The sequence below is a fragment of the Aythya ferina genome, assembly GCF_964211825.1.
Source record: "Aythya ferina genome assembly, chromosome: 1".
Taxonomy (NCBI): domain Eukaryota; kingdom Metazoa; phylum Chordata; class Aves; order Anseriformes; family Anatidae; genus Aythya; species Aythya ferina.
Window position 1 is genome coordinate 146,090,910 of NC_140296.1, and position 24,154 is coordinate 146,115,063.

Genomic DNA, 24,154 nt, shown 5'->3' on the forward strand with positions numbered 1-24,154 from the left:
ATGGCTGCACAGCTCAGAGCAATGGTGTTTCTACTTCTCAAAATATCTACCTTTGTGGCTAGGACTAGCCACAGCACTGTTCATGGCATTTATAAGCTGCTCTTCCCAAAGCACTGCACTACAGCAGGGTAGGATGCTCGGCAAGCAGATCCCTTGCCCAGTGGCACTAGGGCAGATTGGGGTAAAAAGCAGTATACTGGGCAGCTTCAGCTGCAAGGAGCTGTGGTCAAAGGCTTTGGGAGAGAGGACAACTGACTGTGGGAACAGTGGAAGGTGTCCCTGCCCATGGTAGAAGGGTTGGAATTAGATGATCTTTAAGGTCTCGTCCAACCCAAAACATTCTCTGATTCTGTGACAGCTGAAAGACCATACGAGGAAGGCAGCAGTAAGTGAAGGAACAGCCAAACCTGCCTGCGTAGCACCCACTGAAGTCTGCGATAATTGCAGAAAAATCCTCAGCCTGACTAACTCAACAGAGTCTCCTAAGTGCCCCAGGCTCATCTGCATCCCCAAACATGTACCCAAAAGAGCTATTCACCCCTCTAGCAAACTTTTGGAAAATTCACAGTTTAGCCTTCATTCTTGAATCTCATCTTCTGAGGTAAAAGAATAACAACTTGCCCCCCTGCCATCCCAGTGGTGCTGTGGGTATTAATTTATTTCTGTATGGTGTTTTGAAAATCACAGTAGAAGTCCCCAGAATTTACCATTCTTCCCAGAAAACACCTTCAGAGAGGGGCTCATGCCTGGCCAGCCTCAGCCACTGGTGACCCAGCAGAGCATCACAGGGATACCTGGCGTACTGGTCACTGCCTGCAAGCTCTGGCAATGGTATCCATGCACTGTGATGGAGGATGCAAGAGCAGCTATGCTTGAGCACTCAGCAACAATAACCAAGCAGTGCTGTTCTCATTCCTCTTAGAAAGAGGCAACAAGAGACCGTAGCATGGCTAAGAGCAAGGATCCCCAAAAAAACTCAGGACTTCTGTTGTTAAGCTCCCTCACAGGCAGAAGAATATGCTCTTCTCCTGCAAAAAGAGAGAGAAGGAGAGAGGCAAAAAGAGCTAGGCAAATGTCACAAGAGCAAGCAACAAAACAAAAGCACCAACTCACACCCACACACAAGCCTTCAGGCAGCATCTTGCCAGCAATACCATCCCCAGTGCTATCCTCAGCTATTCACACCACTTTCTGTCCCCTGCTAGGTATTAATAATTCTTGTCAATGGCCCTTCTGCTAATACATTACTGACCGAGTGGCTCAGGTCAGAGCAGTAAACAGCAGCAAAAAGAGTCAAGCTGAGCAGTTCCTGCCTGGCTCCAAGGGAACACCCAAGAACACCCGAGAGGGCAAAGCAGCCAGCACAGATATTAATGCAGAAATAATTCAGCATCTTCCAAAACTTTGTTCACAAATTGCATGTTGTCAGCAGCAATTAAAGACAAAACAAAAGAAAAAGAAAACCACAAACATAAAACAGAACTTCCCACTCTGTAAATGTCAGTAGACCCTCCCAGCAAGATAAGCAGTTACATAGGTGGTTAGTGAAATTGTGTGAATTGACCATTTAATCCTGTAGTTCAGATCCTAACAGCTTGGGCACTAGATTCCGATTTGCCTGATTTAGTCTGCTCCCTGCTAGGAAGCCCTCTTAGCCTTAATAGCACAGGCAAAAGCTCAAGTACCAGTTTCCCTATCCTGAAATATTCTAGCTCCAGAGATCCTGATTTTCCTGACATGAACAAGTCCAAAAAGACAAGCCACTACAATTTGAAACATCCTTAGCTAGCAAGCAGTTAGGTTGCTACAAAATTTGTTTAGCTTTTGAATTTCACTACCATCATGTTACCTATGTTTATTTTTTTAACCAGCTAGGGTGAAATATTAACCCCAAATGCACATAGTCTTCCACATTTAAAACCTCAACAAAAAATGATTCATAGAAAGAAACATTGTGGATTCACACCTAGAAAAGCCCATACAAGACAGCATATCTGTTGCTCATTCTAGCATCTCTCTACATAAACAGGATTTCTTTTATAATGCAGCATCCTGAGAGACCTAGAAGCTTAGAGCAATATCCTTTTGGATACACAACTGTTCCTTCAGTGCACATTTACTGAATTTCTCCTAACCCATCTCTCTTTATTTGGAACAATATCTTTATGCATAAAAATGGTAGCTTTCAGAGGAGGCAAGTGTTATTAGAAAGTTCATCTGCTCCAGCTGCTTATTCCTCACTTAAGCTCGTAATTAATCCTCTTTTTATGACACCATAATTGTTCCTATGGTAACCAATTATGATGTCACAAACAGGATCAGAATTTTAGATAGGGGAACAGAATTAGCTCCTTGGTTATTTGTTTAGGTCCCTAGTGGCTGTCATGGCTGATCAAATCACTGGTCCCTGAATTGAACCCCCCCCCCCCCCCATCAGTTCAATAAAACACCAATACCTGGTGTTTTAAGGGAAATCAAGCAGAAAAACAAGCAGCAGTGTGCCCATTGAAGGATGGAAAGTTGCCTTGCATGGAGATAATCCCTTTCCAGCCCTGGCAGGTGATTCATTTGCCCCCTGAAGCAAGAAAACATTGGCAACACTTGCAATAGTATGAGTATACTCAGTAGTCAGACTTGCTATGAATATGATTCATTTTCACATAAAAGCCTAATCCTTCTTTGGATCCTACTAAATATTTCCCTTCTATGATTTCCCACAGCAGTGAATTCCCTATTAAATACACACAAAACAGTCATGTATGGCAAGTAAAGGAAGAGCCCCTGGGCTCACTTATTTCATCATATTTCCTTCTACTAAAATTAAATAACCACAGTCTATCATCTCTCTTCCTGCAAAATAATCACAAATTTGCTTGAATGCCTGAAGTGGTGTACAGTACTGTTCTCTAGTCTTTTTTTTCATGTCACCTGCATATTTTTAAGCTCACAGCAAATGAAAGAAAGAAAGAAAAAGAACAAAAAAGGTTAAATATAAGCCACCCAGGTATCATTCAGCACATCATCAACATTTTGAGATGTAGCATATTCAAGACAAAGATGCTGTGTCTCTATTTCTCCCCCCACAATTTAGTCTGCCTAGCTCTGATGAGGTGAATGAGTTAGGGTGCCAGGGAGAGCCAAGCTAACATCAAAGCTCATGAAAAAAAGAAAGGGAGCTGGCCTCTAGAATGAACGCCAAGAGCTGCAGAGACACCAGATCCCCTCTAATAAATGCTCCATTCACCAGATGCTAGTATGTCCAGGTCTGCCTCTGAACTGTTAAGGAACAATCCTAAAGAACAGCATAGTCATGAGCAACGCATACATTTTACTTTCCAAGTAATTTATTGTAGCTCACAGAAAACACGACAATGTGCCCAGATACCACAGATAAGAGAGGCAGAGGGCAAGAGATTTACTTTGGTGTTCTGCACTGGGACTGAAATACAAAACAACAACTGTCTCCCAGCTGCCCTTGCAGCTGGCAAAGGAAATCCTTTTAAAGATGCAGTTCACAGCAGGCAAAATGGCAACATCTCCATTTGGCTGTAGAGCTACTGCAGCAATTTTTAAAATTGACGTACTTGCCAGCATCCACTAAAAGAAGTCACCACCTCCACTTCAAACCAGATTTATCTCTTGCCAAAAAAAAAAAAAAAAAAAAAAAAAAAATCCCCCAAACTCTCACCCTGTATTTTTTACAAACAGAGTTCCCATGTTTTGCATTTTCTGTTTGGAAACATTTGTCAGACGTTAACGAGCACATGCATCTATTCATCCTCTTTGTAGGAGGGGTCCATATAAAAACTAATTTTAGCTTTGTAAGACTGTTCACCACAGACTGCCTGCAGTCAATAGAAATGGGCTCTTCCAGAGGACAATTTGGAGCCAGAGCCTGAATTAAGCTGGCAAAATTGTCCTCTGGAGAAGACTCTCTCGCTTGCTAATGACTATTGAGGACACCAAGGGAAGGTAGCCTTCTTAGCCCCAAATTATCCCTCAAGAATAGTTCCTCCCCTCCTTATATTGACTTCTTCACACATATTAGAGCTCACATTTTTTTCCAAAGCCAGTAAGAAGTGACACTTAACATCAATGCATACACGTGGGGACTGATTCATCACAACAGAGCCATTAGAAGGAAATGCATTAGTCTTAATAGCAAGAACTGCACACACACACGGTCTCTTCCCAAGAAAGTTCTTAAATCCTGTGGGAGTCAGATGTCGGGAACAGCAAAACCAGCACAAGCAGACACTATTCTTTTGACAGACAAGTCAGCAATCTATTGCCCAGACATAATGTATTATAATAAATACCATCCTGCTATCCTGCGTTTCATCTATATTCCTTTTCATGCTGTAGTTATCAACACCCTTCGGTCTCAAACAGAAGATGGTCAGTGACGCTCCACATGTAGCCATTAAAAATATGATGGCTCCCTCCTCCTCTACTGCCCAGATAGCTGGATGGGAGCTCCTTGGTCCTGAAAGCCAAATCTGACAGCAACTTGGCTTCTACAAAACCCTGCTGACTGGAGCAGACCGTGGCACAAGCCCAGAACTGGGGGGAGACACTACCATCTAGCCAAGACCCACTACCCTGCCACCCCTCACTGAGAGTGTAGATACCAATCTGGCTGCTCTGTGGTCAGAGGGAGAAAGAAGACACAGACATGCAGGAGGAGAGGAAGCAATATTTTCCTTAGGCCTTTCCAACCCTAGAAACCAGTGGTCACTTTCATTCTCTGTATAAGGCAAGAGTTAATACCCAATAAGTGAATTCTTGGGTTTTAATGTTACTAGGTGCATTCTGCCAGTAGCTCTTGAGGCAGGTGCAGAAGAGTCTCAGAAAGAGAAGCAAAGAACAAAACAAAATAAAACAAAACCCTAACTGTATGCCTTGTGTACATTCAGCTTTCAAACCTCCCTGAAGAATGACCTCCCTGTTTATCCATAAAAATGTGAACAACCATCCAGTACCCAATATTAGCCCCTTAATATACTTTAATCATGACATCAAGCAGCTCCTGCTAGCAGTCGGAGGACAATTCATCTTTCAGGTTCTAGTCTCTGGTCCTTCTGAGGAGGCTAAGTATCATTTGGTTGATTAACACTAAATATGGTTATGACAACACTATTCTATCATAAAAGATTAATCATGACCAAGCTAGCTTCACTGATGCTAAGAGATAACAACTTTGGCTTGCCAGAACTCAGCATTTCCATTCGTTGGGAAATTTTGATATTTCAAATCAAAACAAAATAACTTTTCTTCTGAATCTGAAGGAAAATAAAAAATAACTCAGCATAAAGATATTCTAAAGAATTATAATATCAACTATTCTGTATTTCAGTTAATAGGATCAGAAGTTATGATGAATATTTGAATTCATTGCTCATCTATTTTTTGAAAACAAAATTAGCATCTTCCCCAGAAGACTTCAGTTGGAAAACATGCTTATGTCAGCAGACTAAAAAACATTTCACGGCAAATATTTCAGCTTTCTCCACCATAGAAGAACCGAATTACAAGTGAATATGCATTCTGTGGTACCTTCAGAGGTACTACCTCATATACAATTTGCCTTCTCTTTCAATTTAGAGTGAGAGGTCACTATTTTAAGGAACGGTAATAGGTTTTGCCATTGCTGCTCTGTTTGAACAGCTCTCTCACGGCAGTCTGTGAAGCCACCCTCAAGTTTTTGCATGCACCTGTGACTCAGGATTGAACCCTTCAGACACACCTGCTGGTTTGCATCACTGACTAGTTTGTATTCCTCTGCCATCAGAGTTGTACACCGACATGTACTATTGTGCCTGCGAAAGCTTAATGATACCTGGAAAAGATTCTTTAAGATGATCTCACTGTTTTGCATTTATCCCCCTATTATTTATGTTTTCACACATAATAGAAGCTGCTTTGTCTGCATGTGTAGTAAATTCGCCTCATTGTCTTACAACCTCGCTGTGAAAAGCTGTTAGATTTGATTCACAATAGGGCCAACATTTCCATCAAGAAAATATCACTCTCAGCACCTGACAAATTGTGACACTGTTTTCAGAGTGACTGAATCAGAAACAAAGCTCTGGCTGGGTGCTGGGGCGGTGAGGAAGGGCTTGGGGAAGGGGGTATCTGGCACAGCCTCTGCGTAGACACTGAGGGTAAGTGCCTGGGCACGGCTCAGACACAAGACCCAGGAGAGCCCCACATTCTTTGGCCACTATTCCCAGCGTGAGGGGGTGGAAAGCTGACTTGGCAGCCTTTTGAGACAGCAGGCTGCTTCTCTCAGTGGAGGGGATTTAACATCTTTCTCTCATTTTTTCAGCCTTTGGATCAGAGAAGGGAAAGTCGGGCTACAGTTTTCCATCCCAGCTTATTTCCTCCTCTTTTTTTTTTTTTCTTTTTTTTTTTTTTTTGTTTCACATCACTAATGGCCTCTTTTAAACGTGGGAAATTTGCTGCATTAAAGCATCATCTACCTCAGTCTAAGTGATACTTCACACCATCCCATCTTTTCCTCATCTCAATTACATGTGACCCAATGGAAATTCCTGTCTTTGGTCAGCTAAAGGCCCAAATGTATGACAGAGGCTGAAGTGATTAAAATGTATTTTAATGACCAGGAGATCCATCAAATGCAAGCATATGGGAGAAGCAAGCATAGCCTGAGCTTCCAGACCCAACTGGGAACCACATCCACATCCTCCAGGAGACTTTCAGCTGCAGCTTTCATTTAGGACATTGCACAGCTGCAAAGAATAGCAAAATAAGGTCATTGGTGGCAGAAAGGCAAGGCCATCTGGTGTCTTGGCAGTTCATGTGTGAAAGAGAACGATCTCTGAATTTCAGGAAGCAAAAAGCATGAGTAATCTCAGGATGAAGGCCAAAGACTAGAAAGAAAGTGAATTCCCTTTCTTTTCTGCTAAGTCAGGAGAGAGGTGCAGTCTGCACGTGATGGAAAACATAGCTGCTGCTCTCTGTGCTACAGCTTTCCTTGGGTAAACAAAGGCCTTTGTCAATTAGGGGGAGCTAGGAGGTAAGAACACAGCTCTTTCACAAACACGGGTTCCCAGTTCTTTCCATTTCCCTCCCAAAATTAGTCATTCCCTTTTGTCTTCCAGCAGAGAGACAGCAGGGGCTGTGAAGAGAGAGGAACCCCACACAGGGGTTCAGCAGCTGTGGCTTGCTCTTTCTCTGTATTCACTTTGTATATTTGTTTTATCTGTACAAAACCAGGTACTAATATGAATGCTAAGCTGCAAGTCTTTCTTAGAAAAAAGGGAATTGAAAATGTAAGCAGCTATTGTATGAACAGGCTGAAGCTATTTTCACAGCCCTATCAGAGCTGATGACAGGATTATATTTGGTTACTTTCCCTTCTGCACTTGAGGAGGTGGGTAGAAGGAGAGAAGACCATATTGCCCAACCCAGGAATTAAAAGAGGCTTTTCTTTAAAGTCTTCTATTATCTGATCTCTCACATTTTCACCGGTCTCGAGGTGAAAATTGGGAAGAATGCATTACTTGGTCTTGAATACACTGACACTGGGAGACTACAGCTGAGGAAATTAAAAATGTTTGTGCGTCACACTGAAGATGTCTTCTGGTTACCAGTAATTGCCAGAGATAGCTTAGCTCTGTGCTTTTTCATAAAAGAAAGAAAAGGAAAAAAAAAAAAAAAAAAGGAAAAAGAAAAAAAAAAAAAAAAAAAGAGCAGAACTGACTTCATTTAAATTATATATATGAGAGATTCTTTTAAGACATGTTCTTCAGTAATGGGAGAGCTCACAAGTTCTCTGGGTCCATCGTGCCCTGGGAAGCAATTCATAACATGCTTCCGGCTTGATTGTGTTTGTTCAAGCATGTAGGCAAATGTAATGCTTGGAAATGCAATACTTGGCTTTTGTTGATGGTCATCACGCTCCCAAGAAGGATGAGGCAGCGATATGCACAAAAACTTGCTGTGGGCTGGAAGAGTCCAGGCTATTCCCAGGGAAAAAATACTTGCAGTATCCTTTCTGGAAAGCAGAAAAGCTGTGCTCCAGCCAGCCCTTCCACTGAGGGGCAGCTAAGCCCTCCAGGCCAGACTGTCAACAGCCACCCTTGCTGAGGGTTAGCTTTTCTCCCTTTCAAACAGATAAGGTTTGTTAGGAAAAGAGATGTTACAGGACAGAACTGTCACTGCTAGCTCACTTGTCTGAATCCTGGTCAAACGGTTAGTTTCTGAACACAGCACACAAGCTTTGTGAGGGGACATCTTGACTGTTATATTGGTCTCAGTCCAGCTCATAATTGCCCCAGCATCACAGCCAACATTAGTCATCCCTCCCACTATCCACTGAAAGGAAAGAAAATAAGAGCTGACAAGACAGAGACCAGATAACCCAGCGCTTCGTAAGCTTGCTGTTTACCCCGGATCATAGCACATTTGTCAAGTGATGATATGGCCCACATCAGACTCAATGAAATGAAAAAAACATTGTTCCAGCCTGACCAGCAAAGAGCAAATCAAGATTCACAAGGCCAAAAGAGACCATCCAAGCATCACCATGATACCTTGTATTCAAGCCACTGTTAGTCTACTCCAGTACTATTTGTCATGTATCAGCAGGGTCTGCTGAGCACTTCTCAGCATTTCTTCAATGAGTTATGAAGCCTGAAAAGCTGAAGAAAGCAACTGTTGCCTCCTTCCTTTTGCTATAGGATTGCAATGACTCAGAGAAGTCCAAAAGCTGTCTGTCTTTATATCCGGTTGCACTTGAAAGATGTACTACTTTGCAGCCACTGTAACATACTCTTCCACAGTAGAGCTTGAGAAACTCCAGTACTACAGATGGAAAGGGGGAAAGGAAGCAGCATCTTGATCAGAGATGCAGCAGCAGACTATAAAGCTCACACTGGCCATGGCAGACAGGAAAAAACCTGTTGGAGCAAGCTGAATAATTTAATCTTAACCTTGTAGAACGTGAAGCATGGTGTCTATGTAGCTGTGTGTTCTTTGTTCAGCGTACATGCACCACACAGATACATAAACCCACACAAAGCACCAGCGTATCGGCAGGAATCAGGAAAAAGCCAGAAGCATGCTGCAAGGCTGAAGACAGGGCAGCAAAGGCAAGCTACAGAATGCAAAGGGAGAAAGAGCAGCTCACAAAAACTAAAGAAATCCAGGAATTCAATTTCAGCAAAACCTGGCCAGGGACAACACAAGTACAATGAGAAATGACCTGCTTCAAAGCAAAATGTACTGCTCTGCAGAAGTGACAGTTGCTACTGTTGGCTACCTGCAGAGGTAAAATGAAGAATCGCTTAAGTTGCTCTCGGCTAATGGAAGGCCACCTGCAACCAAACATGCCGGCTGCATCGCTACAGCTACTAATTCCTTCTTCAATGTCTTCTTAAATTAGGCTGAAACCTGGAGGTGACTGCAGCACCAGCAGCTAAGGATCCTATGAGCATAAGCAGCTGGCAACACACTGGTACTGGATATCCCTGAAGGCAACAGCATCAAAGGCATTTTTGTTTTGTTTCCTATCTAGACAGGTTTTTAACATGAGTCTCAGTGTCTCGACTTACAACTAACCTCAAAACTCATAATGAAACTTTATTCACATCACTGGCATTTCACTTGTTCCACAGGAGAGTCCATTGCCCTCTAGGGCATCAACTTGAAACCATAACTCAAGCTAACATCAGCAATTAATACCCAAGGACCTAGCCTTGCATGCACCTACACATGGCATTTCATTGCCTTCAGAGAACCTGCAGGATGCAGCCCTCCAGTTGGAATGAAACTCGATGTGTTTTCACAACAAAAGGATGTCCTCCTGGGATCATTCACTAATTGGATAAAAGCATAAGAACTACCCCATTACCATCCCTAGAGGAAACTCATTAGCAACCTAATGAAATAAAGTGATGACAGGAAGGTATTTTCTCATCATCTTTTAATGCTAACAGGCTTCAAAGCCATTTCACTTCCTCACCCTCTCCTATGGTGCCCAGAAACCCCACGGCACCTCTCAGGGCATCACAGACAGTCCCCTCTCCTGCATATTACACAGCATCAGGGAGCAGTTTCAGAGCACAGAGGGATTCTAAGTTGTCCAACTCATCATCTTTGATGAATCTGTGCAATTGAAGCTTAATCCCTGCCCCACTTGGAAAATGTTCCCCAGTGGGTCAAGTTTCCCAATGAGTCATACAGCTTAGAAGGCATATAATCTGCCTGTTAGGGGGTTCACTTTGTTTTTAAGGAAAGTCAAGCTCAGAAACATTAGAAAGAAATTACAAATATGAAACAAGCACTGCATAAGCACAAGATTTTTTTTAAATAAGTGTTTATATTAAATGAGAATTTCATTTTCTCCTCCTGTAAACATTGTCAGGTCATACTCCCAGACACTTGTGTATTGTAGATCTAAAGTATGTTTGGTTAGGACTGTACATATTAAACACATTTAGTAATGGAAAGGGAAAAATGAAGAATTTTTAATCCATCTGAAGAAGATAAAACAAGGCAAGACAGGGTATTCACCTACTCCTTTCCCACTATATGCACCTACACCTCTCATACCCAGACAAACAACGCCCTCCAAGTCCATGAACATTCAAAGAGAGCCCACATCTTTCCACCAGGGGCTCTTACATACTGTCAAACAACCAAAGCCATCAATATTATTCATCTCTGCAGTGGATCTATAGCCTAGCTGAGGCTATAGGGCAGCCAGCGGCACCATTCCCTGATCCCAGTGATTAAACTCATTGCTCACGGCATATTCCTCACTGGCAGCCAGAGAAAGTAACATCCTCCAGCTACTCGTACCCCATGTTTACCCACAAAGATATGCAGGAGGAGCAATGATGCAGAAAGTTAGTGTATGCCTCAATTAGACACCTCTATTCTCTGTAAATATGTGGCCATTTGTCTACAACAATGGGGATTAGTGTAATGTACTATGGAGGGCCAATGATCTGGAAAACCTTCTAGGAAGAACTGGGAACTGCTACCCCTCAAAGTGCAGACACACCAGATGATGAAACGCAGTTTCCCATCGTGAACTGTAATTTTTGCAGAGAGATAAGCTTTCGAACAGCTGTTAATCAGAAGGGGAGCCTGGCAGTGCCATTCAGAACTCCACTTGCAGGGAAATCCAGGACTGAAAGGTTCAGGACCTCATTACCAAGACTTTTTCTAGAAAGAAAAAAAAGTTGCAATCCACCGTGTTTCCTCAAAAACACAGTACAGAAAGGATGGGAGAAGTATCAAGCTCAGTCCCAAAGCATCGACAGATCAAGCCCTACACCTACTTACTTTGCCAAGAGTGCTGTAATTGATGACCACTAGAACAAATAAACTCTTCCCCACCACCACCACCCCCAGTCCTTATTTGCATTTAAGCGGAACCATTTTATTACATTAGTTGGAGGTGCTAGGAAATTCAGAACAACCAGTTAGTGCCCTGTGGCAGCCTCGGGCTAGCGTAGCTCTTTAAAAATGAACTGTCCCACTTGCTCCATGCACAATAATTCAGAGGCAAAACCTGGGAATATGGTACTTGCTAAGAAGATCCAACCACAGTATTCATGCACAGATGTCCTCTACTGCTTCCCCAGAGTTCAGGTTTTCTCTGAATTTTGCAGTTTTAATCCTTCCTCCTTCCCCTAGAAGAGCGGCTTGCTGTCAGAGCTAGAGGGTTGAGGACTGGTTCCCAGCTTAGCACGCAGACTCCACATGCCACCTTGAATACATGTAGGTCACTATCTTCCTTTGTCTCAGCTTTCCCCATCCATAAGTGGTAACACCTGCCTAACAAAGGTAGTGCAGAATTTGACTATTTGCAAATCCACTTTGAAAAACACTGTACAATGGACAAGCCGTAGATTTTCCACTTCAGGTAAGGATCTGACCAACAAACCAGATTTTTTCATGTTAAAAAAGCAAAGCATTGTTCCTTGACACTATGCTGTCTCCTACTCCATTCCCAGTTCTCATCTACAGACAGGGAGACTAAGGTCTGTTATAATTGAGACACAATTCTAGTGAAATTTAAGGTGAAATACCCCACTTCTCTTCCTAACCACAGTCATCCCAAGCCCAGTGTTATCCTCAGAGACACATTCAGGCACAGTCTGGATAGGGAAAGCTGTGCAGGATCATGGCCAACCTGTGGCATGTGACAGCCAGCACACACTAGATGAGGTGGTGTGGGTGTGAGGGCTGCACATATCTCAATCTTGATCGATGAATTCATTTAATAAGCAAAATGCAGATGGCACATTTCCAGGGAAGTTAGGGGAAGGCTTTATGAGTTGACTGGGTTTCTATCATCTTCCTTGCTGGCAGCATCAGATGGGTTGCACATGCATCAGGGATGGCCTTACCAGAAGCTCAGCACAGGAGAGCTGAGGGACTGCCACTACATGGGCCCCAGGGCAGCAACTGTACACACAAGCCAGCACACCTACACCAAGAGAAGCAGGAAAGAGAAATAGAAAGAATAGTATAAAGTGAAATGAGAGCTGAAACCAGAGAGACCTAGGGGCTTTAGATATGGCTACAGCTCTTTCAGACAGACCCAAGGCCTTAACCATGAGCAAACACCTTATTATTTTATGTTCATAAATACCTATTACCTCCACAGAAAGACACTTAAATAAAGGCAGAAAAACTGCACACAGTACACTGAATTAGTAATGTAACAGCAACCCTTCAGCTTATGTTCCTGCACATAGTCACAGAGCAGACAAAAAGAGAAGTCTCGGCCCACACAAAATTATTTACTAGAAAGTACAGGTGATATTCCCACATAAACACAACCTGTAAAACACACAGTGGAGTCCTCCATGTCCCTGTCCTGTCACACACCTTCCTTTGCCCTAAGGTTATGCACCATGACATCACCTTACCCACATAGCCAGCAAATACCCAGCACTAGCCCACATGGAGACGCCTATGGACACATACAAGCTTTTCCCAATGTACTCTTACACCTTTTCTCATACACACCACATCCCCCACAAGTGCATAACTGAGTTAACACATCTCTTCCACTTACAAAGTGTTAATAAAAACTTAGGGTTTGGGAGTGTCGGGGAGAGAGAAAGGAGCTCCAGCTTTCTGCATCCATTTTACTCCAAGGTGAGGCTCCTCGTAGTCAGTTCTGAAACTAAAAGTGGCCACAACACTGCAAGTGTCCCTTACCCAATTTCTCCCCTCCTTCTTTAATATCTGGAGAATCCTTCAGCCGATTGCCAGTGTCTCATGTCCAGGCTGTGAAGCACAAGAGCACAGAAGAGTAGTGCATGTATGCATCACCTCCCCGATATCCCATCTATGTTGCCAAGTTGGCCAAATGAAAATCTGCCAAAAGCCTGGAGAAGCTTCAATCAAATCATTTAGTCAGCCCCATGACCAGCCCTGGTAAGACCTGCCTACCTGCTCATTTCTTCCCAAGGAATAGCCAGAACAACAGCGCCTTTCCACCTCATCGAACTTGCGTGGCAGCTGATTCAGCATTTATTACCTGATAACATTTTCCATCTGCAGGAGTCCCAGGGCAATCTGAGACTACAGGTTTGTGCCAGTGCTACACAACAGCTTTGTCATGCGCTCGTAGAGGCTCCCCATTTCAAATCCCTTGTTTTTTTTTCTACTTGTGAGCACATACGTAATGCCACTGCAGCACACATACAGCTTTACTCAGAATTATCATTCACAGTGTGTCTTTTGCAAAGTACTGCTAACTTCATATAAAAAGGGAGAATGGAAGAGGCATGTTCTGACTTCAAAAAACTAGTCCTGTAACTTTGTGTGACCTTGAGACATTGATGGCCAGCCTTGCAGCCATCTCTCTAAGTCAGTAGGGAATTTTAAAGGTAAACCTGTTTTTCCCCATGGTATTAGTCTTTGTTTCTGAACTACCCTAGCCTTTCTCCGCATTTGTTCCAGCACAACACAGGGCTTCCATTTCTTTCCTCAAAGCTTTATACATGAAAGCCAGCATTACAAAGGTTCCTTCATGTGCCTAAAAGTAAGAAGTGGTGTCCTTTGGGAGAAAATGATGAAGTGGGGATGGGTGTTTTGGGTGACAAAGTAAATTGAGTCACTGTTGTGCGAGTGGGTGGTACCAACCCTGTATAGTGCATACCCGAAACTCTAACAAAAGAACGGCGTAAGCAGATCTTACAAGATTAGGCCAGAGAGCGAGCATTATTTTCTTGACATTTGATAGAAGATAAAAATACGTCCATCATCTTCATGCAGAACAACCTTGCTAATTTATAGAAATAGGACATATCAAGATGCAAGGAAACCTGAATATAAGAAATAAACAAAAATCAAAAGATCAGCGGTTTGTGTTGGATGTTTTCATTTTTACAAATGTCAGTCAGCTTTAATTATTTATAAGGCTTCACAGTACACTAGTAAATGCTGTCATATTTCATAAAATAATTAAGTTTTAGTAATAGGAGACACTTCTACCATCCTGTTCTCTATTTAACGTTTGCTGAGATGTGATGCAAGTCCTATGATCATCATCACATCTGTAAATAAATAAAGCAAAGCCCAAGGATGTTTCCTGTCCTTAAGTTTCTATTTTGGTCCAAGGATTCATCTGTAGTCCCAGGTACTCGTGTTCTCTGTCTCATCCAAACACATCAGCAGTGATGAGGCCTGTTGAATTGGGGAACTTGCCAGGATTCCTCAGCCATGACTTTTCCCCTGCAAATGCAGGAACAAAACCCACTCTGATTATCATTCTGGCCCCTTTTTGCCAGAACTACCAGCCACATATTGCTGATGGTGTGGGCGGAGAGGTCAGCTTGGTTCTTGGCGTGTTTGCAGACCTACCCACTTAACACGGGAAGGCACCAAGCAACTTTTCATGGCTGGTCAGAGAAGCACCAGGTGTGGAAGCTCAACCCACCCATTTCAAACAGAGACACCTCTGAGCGGATCTGGGCTCCAACAGGCATGGCAAGATAAGAAAACCACTGCCTCTGGCCACTTCCATTACTAAAAGTGAAACTCAGCATCTCCAGCTCAGGCAAACCACCTGAGCCAAACAAGCACACCACCAGCCTGCTGCCTACCAGCAGTGGGCCGTTCCAAGGGTCTCCTAACAGCCCCAGTTTTGGGGAATCCAAGCCACATACAAGTAAGAATCCTAAAGTCTGCCATGCACAACATCAGGCAGCATTCCTCCACTTTGTCGAAGTGAAATTACATTGCTCTAGACAAACTATCCCCTAGTGACAAATGGTTGCCAAACGCCACTTGAGCTCTCACAAGAGGGCCATTAAAACTTCAGACTTACTTTTTTTTCCTTCCCAAGGCCGCTAACCAAGATTCCCTGGATTTCTAGATAATAATTATTAAGAAATTAAAAACCGTTTGCATTATTGATGGTTTGAGTTAGTTTTTTGCTTAGGTTTTGTTGTTGTTGCCGCTGTTTGCGTTTTGGATATTTTACCATTTCTTTAAGCTTAAACAATTAAAATAACATGATTATTTTTCAGATGAATCTGCAAACACCTGCAGGAAATCTGCAGGGTGGAGCTTTATTGCCCAGGCTTTCTGTAGCAATAGCCTTTTATTGCACAGATATTCTTATTGAGCTTATCTTTGGTAATAGCTTCATTTATTGTAATTTCAAAAAATATTTGGAAGAAAGTTGATTTATACTTTAGCTAAAAGAGACTGTAGAGTTCTTCACAGCACCCCACAGTGACAAAAATAACAATAAAAATTTAAAGGGAAGAAAATTTTGCCTATTGCTCATGTCACAACACCTAGTACATATCAGCCAGACCTAGCAATAGAGGAGGTAAATACAACTCCAAGAACCAGTCAATCTGCTGAGAGCATTTCTCTTTAGCAGGGATACATATTTGATTCATTTTTTTCCCCCCTTCTCTCCAGTTGCCAGTTTCTTTGCAGTGAATTTGAGTTCTATCAGTTTATGAGAAAAACATATTTTTCACTCTGAGCCCATGGTTCAGATTTGTAAGCAGGAAAGCCAGAGTCTTTAAGATGCTTAATTCCATATCTGTAGGGTAAAAATTAGCCCTAGAAATGGCTGTTTATCTGCTGGCATTCCAAAGTTCACATGCAGCTCCTACATAGTCTGTCCTCATTTAAGTGCACGAGGATGAAAAAGGCGACCATTTCTCTGAGTTTCCATTTGGATTGCACAGAGACCAGCTCTGCAAGATGCCCCTCACCAAGGAGGGGACACCCTGGGTTTCAGACTGTCTCCCTGCTCCCTACCCAGCCCCACAATGGGACAAGCAGTAACCTCCAGCTGTGGGCTGAGCTGTGGCAGCACCGCTGCTCACGGCGTGGTGTATCGGGAAGGGCAGGCACCCCGTCTGCAAATTAAGATCCGCTTAAGTAATGTGTGTTGGCAACACATAGACACGCACACAAACAGGCACGCTTTAAAGCCATTAACTCACGCACAAGCACAGATAAGTGGCGTATCCCCACTGCGTATGTATACATAATTATATCACATTACTGGAAAGAAAACAGCAAGCAGACATCTATTCTTAAAGGAATTAAGAGTGTTTGGTGCAGGGAAAAAAGCTTTGGGAGCATGAGATGTAAGGTGCTATGTGATGGCTGGGAACACAGCGAGGTCAATGGGGCTTGGGAGCTCCCTATGAAACATACCTGTAGTATTTACAGGAACTTTTTCCTTTAAATCAGAAAAACTTATGGCATGATATGGGGGAGGTGCATGCCTAATACATGTATTTACCACACAAATCCACTACATATTTGCCACAGCCATTTCTGTATTGTAAGCTACCGGCCATGCCAGTGCAAAATGCTGTTTTCTGAACCCTGTTGCTCAGATTTTTGTACACTTCTGGAGGCATCAACATGTTATGCATATGCAATAAAAGCTATGTCATTAGTTAAATAGTTATGTATTACAATAAAATTCTTGCTTTTTAGCAACAAAAATAAGGAAAAAAAGGATAATACTTTCAGCTAAATTCAGGTAAATCATGTTTGCATGATAGGGAGTGATTAACATAGAACTGGTACGGAAAATGTGTTTTTTCCCCAACTTTCCTTTTTTTCCCCCTTGTAGAAATACCTTGACCTCTCTTTCAGCCACATATTTCATTTCTTCCGTAGTCAACAACAGAATTGTTACGTGCATTTGCAGATATCTGTATTATTTAAAGCAAGCTCTAATTATGTTTTTTGCTGTTGTTGTTTTTTCTGCTCATATAAATAAAGATATATGGGTGTTTGTCAATGTAACATATGTATGGAGAATCCTATATGAGCTGTTTGAAAGGCAGTGCAAAGCCTTGAATAGCTTCCATTGTACTAGTGGATAAGGGAGCCCAAGTACCACCAACATAAATAGATTTAAAAATATATATATAGTCATCTACATTTACAAATGTATTTCAACACCATAATTTATAGGGATAATGGTAGCAATTTGAGGAGGCTGGGGGTTGCAGGGTGTGGAGAGCTCAGCAGAGGTCCTTTATGAAAGTCTTCTGTTCTTCTATCTACTCCGATCATTCCCATGGATAAATGAGCGCACACACATAATTTGTAGAAAACCAGTTCCAGAGGAAAAAGTGTGGAAATCTAAGGATACAAAGAAAAAGTACTTTCTAGCACGTAGTCTAAGTCAAACTGCATGAGTAATGTGCATCAAGAGGCACTTAGGAAAAGACTTTCTTATCTAAAGGTTCAGGAATTGTCATACACCTGCCTAGCTGGAGGAGGAGAAAAGCAGGAGGAAGAAGAAATAAACCCTGCATTTCTCCTACTAGCATTTATTATAAAACCCTTACAAATATACACCATGCAGAAAACCTGAATACCCATGGCTGTAGCACACTTCTAGATAGTCTAGAGAGCAGGGTACTACAGATTTTAATATCCCCCACCTCTCCTCAGAAGGGGAAGATGCCCAAACTAATGAAATAAAAATGAAAACGTACAGCCTGAGTAGAAGCATCTCCAAAAACATGTGTTACAAACCCCATGACTTCTCTGCTAAGATGATACCCATTAGCAAACCTGCCTCGTTAACCATTACTTCAGTAGCCCACCTACAGAATCTGCCTTTACCAGCAATAGGCAACATGCTGCTAAGCGGTCTGTGCTAGAGAAACTAGCAGGATAGAGGTGCAAAAGTACCAAGAGGTTACTGGTGTAACGTAACGCCCTTTAGGTGTTCATTAAGTTTCTCCTTTTCATATCACTCACCCTACTGAATCCTGGATGTATCAACCCAAACTTTACACTCACCACTGAGACCATCACCCTTACGAGGAGGTCTCCCTGCATAGATGATTATATAAAACTTCAGCTCTGAAGAGTGTTTAATTACATCATTCTTAAGCCCTACCACATGCAGGGACTCGAACCATTACTAAGCTATCTCAGATTTAAGCTGACAGCATGAAAAAAAAAAAAGTAACTCCGTGTCAGAGGAGATTCTTCTCTTGCCTACCTAAGCCTAGAAGCCCTCTTTCGCTGCGGAGAGGGAACGAGGAGCAGCTCAGTGCTTCCTATCCTCTCGGCTAAGAGCGCTCATCCCTAGCACGCTCCAGCACCGGTAGCTGATGGCGTGCTGCCTCTGCAGCCAGAATTAGGTAAGACCGAAGAACTTTTTTTGCATGAAGCATCTCAGACGGCGGTGCCTGGCTGTCAGCAGCTGCTGACCGCGAGCAGATCGCCGGCGGTAGGAGCAGAGCGGCCAAACCCCCACCGCCCACATCCCCACACAGGTGCGTTCCCAGGAGGAAGGAGCCGGTGTGCTCGGCACGGCGGGCACGGGATGGAGGCAGAGCGGCAAAAACGCAGGACCCTGGTTATGAAAGCAGCGCCCTGCCCGTGCTCCAGCGCACCGCACGGGGGGACAGCGGGGGGCAGCAGGGCACGGGCACCGGCACCCACCTGTAGGACACCTGCTTCCTGAAGGTGAGGCTCCGCAGCTTCTCCTCCAGCGACTCCTCGCCCAGCCCCGGCTCCTCCGGGACCCCCGCGGCTCCCACCGCTTCCCCGCCGCCCTCGGCCCCCCGACAGCCGCCCGCCGCCCCCGGCTCCTCGCCGCCGGCCGCGGCGGGGGGGTTCATTGCGGCGGGGGGCCGCGAAGGAGGACGAGGAAGAGGAGGAGGAGGAAGAGGAGGGTGGGGGGGGGGCGGCCGGGGGGCGGCGGGCGGCGGCTGCAGGCGCTGGGGCGCGGCGGGGGCCGGGGGGGCGCCGGCGCTGCCGGGGCCCCGGGGCGCGCTGCGAGCCGCGGCGGCTGCAAATGGCAGCGCGGGCGCGCAGCATCCATCGGCGGCCGCACCGCAGCGGGGCATTGTGGGAAACTCCCGGCCGGGGCACGCCCCCCCGGGGCACGCCCCCGCCGCCGGCCGCCAATCGGAGCGCGGGGAGCCGCGGGCGGGACACGCCCCGCCACGCCCGGACACGCCCCCGCGGGACGGGGACCGGGAGCGCGGCGGCCGCTTTGGGGGGGGGCTTAATAATTAAAAAAATTGTTTTATTTTATTTTATTTTATTTTATTTTATTTTATTTTATTTTATTTTATTTTATTTTATTTTATATTCCATTTTATTTTATTCCACTTTATTTTCTTTTTCCTTTTTTTTCCTTTTTTCTTTTCCTTTTTTCTTTTCCTTTTTTCTTTTCCTTTTTTCTTTTCCTTTTTTTCTTCTCTTTCATTTTACTTTTCTTCATTTTCTTGTTCTTCATTATTTTCTTTTTCTTTTTTCCTTCTTTTTTTCTTTTTTTTCCTTTTTCTTCCCTTTTTTTCTTTTTCTTTTTCCTTTTTTTTCCTTCCCCTTTTTCTTTCCCTTTTTTCTTTCCCTTTTTTCTTTTCAGTTTCTTTTCTTTTTCTTTTTTTTTCTTTTTTCTCTTTTCCTTTTTATCTTTTCCTTTTTTTTCTCTCTTTCATTTTCTTTTTCTTCATTTTCTTTTTCCTCATTATTTTCTTTTTCTTCTTCTTTTTTTTTTTTTTTCTGGGAATCTGCCTTTACATGCTCACAGCCCAAACAGCCAGCCCCACAGAGCAGGGTACTGTTTCCGTCACAAACCTCATAGTGTCTAATAGTAAAATGACTTGTCCTCCCACCACATTAGCCCCCTAGCCCACTGGGGGAAATGAAGAAAAACTTTGGAGGTGAGTCCTGTTTAAGCACATGATCTAGCATTGGGAATGAGACTAAAAAAGAATGGAAAAGATCAAGGTCTGGGGCTATACAAAAATTGTAGCACAAATTATGCTTTAAGTGCTTTATCTTCTGCATCCAAAACCCATCCAAGGCAAAGTGATAGAAAGCATGGCAAGCTGAAAGAAGAAATAAATAAATAAAAGAGGAGAAAACTGAACATCACTGCTCTCCTGAGAAGGCAAGCCCTACAGGAAAAGATTTCATACATTTTCATGAATTTCCATTCCCCTCCCTCTTTGTGATACTTTGTGATACTGCACCAGCACAGCCCGTGACAAAGCCCAAAGGCACACAGGAAAGCAGCATTTACGTGCTGCCATAGGCACCAGAGTTATATCAGATGTTGCAACACCTTGGGTGTAAGTGAGCCAGCGTTAAGCCAGTCAGTTGGCTCTTTAAACCTGAGCTTTGCTCCTCCTCCAAGCCTATTTAAAGTTTCAGCTTATCCATACTTAGCACACATCATGTGTACATCGCTTGCTTCGACTTCAGTAATGACAGGCTCCCCGAGCTGTCCAACCAATGTTTTCCCATCCCCTGTTGGCAGGAGAGAAGGGTGATGAAAAGTATCTCTCTTTGCTACACTTCAAGCATTTTAAAAGTTTAGCCAACCTTCAAAATTATATTAGATCCATATGCACGAAGGATCTATGTGCACACGCTTCCTCCAATCTGTACGTACATTTCCTCCCGCAAACATCAGACTACTTTTAGTTACTAATGAAGCACATGGAAGAAAGCACAGTTAAACAATGTAAAACATGGCTTCGGAGAAACACAACTAAAGCTGTTGTGCAGAGCTGTTAAATTACGGTCCGGATCCTGCTCTCAGCTGCGCACAGAGATCTGCAGGGCAGCAGGAGCTCTGCTGGAAGCTTCCCTGCCTCTTCCACGGGACCTCAGAAAGCCTCCAGATGAACTTGCAGGGAAGCTAACAGCCAGTAGTGCTAGGGAAAGCATACACTTTAAGAGCATGTGGCCACCCTTTTCACAGAAAGAAGCTACAACATTTTGGGATGGAACCAGAGATCTTTTCAGACCTACCCCAAAATCCAGCTTCAGGGACGTGAAGCATTGCTATAAGCCCTGCTCCAGTCACTTAAAGCGCCTTTGAGCCTTTGGTGTTGTTGAGAGCCATATGTGCTGTTGCTCTGGAAAGATGCCAGTGGCTTGTGCAAAAACACTTCGGTTCCACGCGAATTTTGCACTTGGAGAGCAGAACAGTGTGCCCCATCTCACAGCCCTGCTCCTCTTAGCCCTCGCTCCATGGGAGAGCAGCTCCGTGGGCTGTGCCCCTGCAAACTGCTCCTGTTGCCCCCAAGCACTGGTGCAAAGCCCAAGAGCAAATGAGTTTCCAAACCCTCCTTCAGCCTGCATCCATACCAGTGAGGCACATGCTCCTTTCCCAGCAAAAAACATTGTGGCTCCTGCTCATTGGTAGCACCCACCATGTGCTGGGATTACCTGCTTTGCCTCTGACTGCTGCGATTTGCATGACTCATTTGCAACGTGAAGTCATAAAGCAACTTCCTATACCTTTTGCTGAATGTGAGCGATTGTGAGCGAACCCGAGGCTGGGGAAGGAAAGCCCTGCTCACACAGCCACACCTGCGGCACAGCTGGCAACTGTGGGGGTTTTAGGCAGGCAACGACAGCAAAAACTTCCTCAAATTCACTTGTAGGTGTGCCTGCAGACCTACTGCTGCACCAGGGGGGAAAGAGGAGCACAGAGATAGATTTCCAGCAGGTTTTGGCAATATCTGGGAGCACTGTGCTGGCAAAAGCCTGAACTCCCACAGCAGGTATCTCCTTCCTCGAGCTGGCTCAGTGGCGGGGCCCCCTGCTCATCAGGGGAGCTGGTGAACTTTGGTGTGTAGCAGGCACTTCTCTTGGGGGGATCTTACAGCAGGTGGATGGGGGAATGGAGCAGGAAATGCTGAGGAAGGAGGGAATTCAGCCTTTTGGAGTCAAGCCAGGAGAAGGAGGTTTATTCCATCATTCATGTGCCTGCTAAAGCCTGTCCTGAACACCCCAGTGTGCACAGGCTGATGAGTTTTATTCAGAAGGGGAAGGACTGAAAATCTAATTCCTAAGAGTAAAAAGGTGAAAATATGAAGAAAAATAAAAAGGGAGGGGGGAAGAAAGGGGTGAGATAACCTTACATGGTTGGTGTGCCAGGCTGGCCAGGGAGGAGTCTACTAGGAAGGCCCATACTCCTTAGGGTCATACCAAATTCACCCTCAATATAACACAAATAACAACCCCTCACTTGGGGTCAGTGCTTGAGGTTTAGGCACTGCTTATTCTGCAGGGACTGACAGTGCCTGAGGTGACACATGGAGATCTGCCCTCGCCTCCTCAGCTTCTCCTGCTGGGCAGAGCAACCTCACCAGGCAGTTTGCATCTGGTGAGCTTCGTTTTTGTTTGTTCGTTTGTTTGTTTGTTTGTTTGTTTTAACCAAATTTCAGCTATTTTGCAGCATTGCTGCTCCCCTTCCTCCACGCCTGCTGCCACAGCTAGAAGCAGGCCCTGGCTCCTGTTGCTGAGGTGCTCCGTGGCAGTGACAAGGGCCTGCTCCTGGCTTGGAAGCACCTCGGTGCTGCACCTCACAACCTCCACAGATCAAGCCCAGGAATTCACCAAAACAGCTTAAAAGGGGGGTAACCAGAACCTCAGCACCACTTTGACCAAAGGGAGACAACCCAGCAGCCGTGGATTTGCTCTGCAATATTTTTTTTTTGTCAGTTGTGTCACAGCAAAGATAAGGGCCAGGCCATGCATCTTCCTCCTTACTGGAGGTACTCAGAAAAGATAACTTTATAGTAACATCTACAGCTCTTGCAAATACAACTTCAGATTAACTCAATTATGAAAAGCTAAACAAGTCATTCCTTATAACATGGCTCCTGTGTGGAGTGCTCGAAGCCCTTGTGAGACAGCACCAAGAAAATGAGAAGTCAAATCATCCGCTTCAACTTTTTGAAGCACAGATCAGAGGGAGACAGGGCACACAAGCATTATTCACTCTACGTGAAGCAAAATATGATCTTGTTTTTAATTACTAATTCCACCAGATCTCCTTTCTTTGGTTTATCTTTATGTAGAGGAGAAAGCCATTATCCCCCTTTCACAGACCACGAAACTGAAGCCCAGAGAAGAGTCCGCCAAGTTCCCTGCACACCATGGGCAGGGCTAGTCCCAGGAGCTCCTTTCCTCAGTCCCTGCCCTTGCTCTCTACATGACTACCGCAGAATAATTTCCTTTATGGCAAAGGTGTAGGCTTTTCCTCACTGCTTTTAAATTCCCATCTAATGGGGTCTATTTTTCTAAAAAGCCCCAAGCAAACAAACAAGGAAAGAGAGCACTGCTAATGCATCCACCACAAAATATCTGCAGGGCTGAAGTCCGTGTGATTATAAAACAGGCATGAGGCTTGTACAAGAGCAAAAGATGGAGATTCGCTACCCAAACCATGCTGGGATGGGCATGTGCAAGCTGCACTGCATCCTTCCTCCTGCTTCACAGAGGGAATGAGCCTGAGGAAGAGTGTCAGTGCCCTGAATCCAAGCAGAAGCAGGCTTTCCAGGGAACAGCACGTACCAAGGGGTGAGAGGTAGCGAGCACGACAGCTCATCACCCAGTGTTTCTCCACTGGATGCGTGGGTTTCTTTTTTAATCACAGGCTCCCTGCGGCTTCGCCCGCTGTATGGTGCTGTAAGGGCGATGCTGAGACCCGGTGAGGTTTTTAACCCATTGTTAATCCCCCACTGGTGTTTGGTGTTCTCGGAGGAACTGAGCTCAGATAAAATGAGGCTGAGGGTGACTTCCACAAGCAGTCACGGTCTAACGATTTCCGTGTAAAAACGTTTTGCGAGGCTCGATGCTGCTAACAAGTGCCCCGGATCGATAGCTCTGGCCTGTGAAATTA

At 44.3% G+C, this 24,154-nt stretch overlaps 1 protein-coding gene across 5 annotated transcripts in view; it reads right to left on the reverse strand.

Annotated features, from left to right (window-relative positions):
• DGKI (diacylglycerol kinase iota) overlaps nt 1-19,124 on the reverse strand; it is a gene marked incomplete at its 5' end in the record, with an annotated part of 213,446 nt that extends 194,322 nt beyond the window's left edge. For 4 of the 5 annotated variants that reach the window (XR_014685744.1, XM_084497769.1, XM_084497768.1 and 1 more), the window contains one exon: nt 18,946-19,124. Coding sequence is in view for 3 of the 5 variants with exons in the window: in XM_084497769.1 (XP_084353895.1) it covers nt 18,946-19,124 (179 nt within the window). The remainder of the gene's footprint in view (nt 1-18,945) is intronic. The other variant, XM_084497773.1, reaches the window with a different exon arrangement.
• Between the last annotated feature and the right edge of the window lie 5,030 nt (nt 19,125-24,154).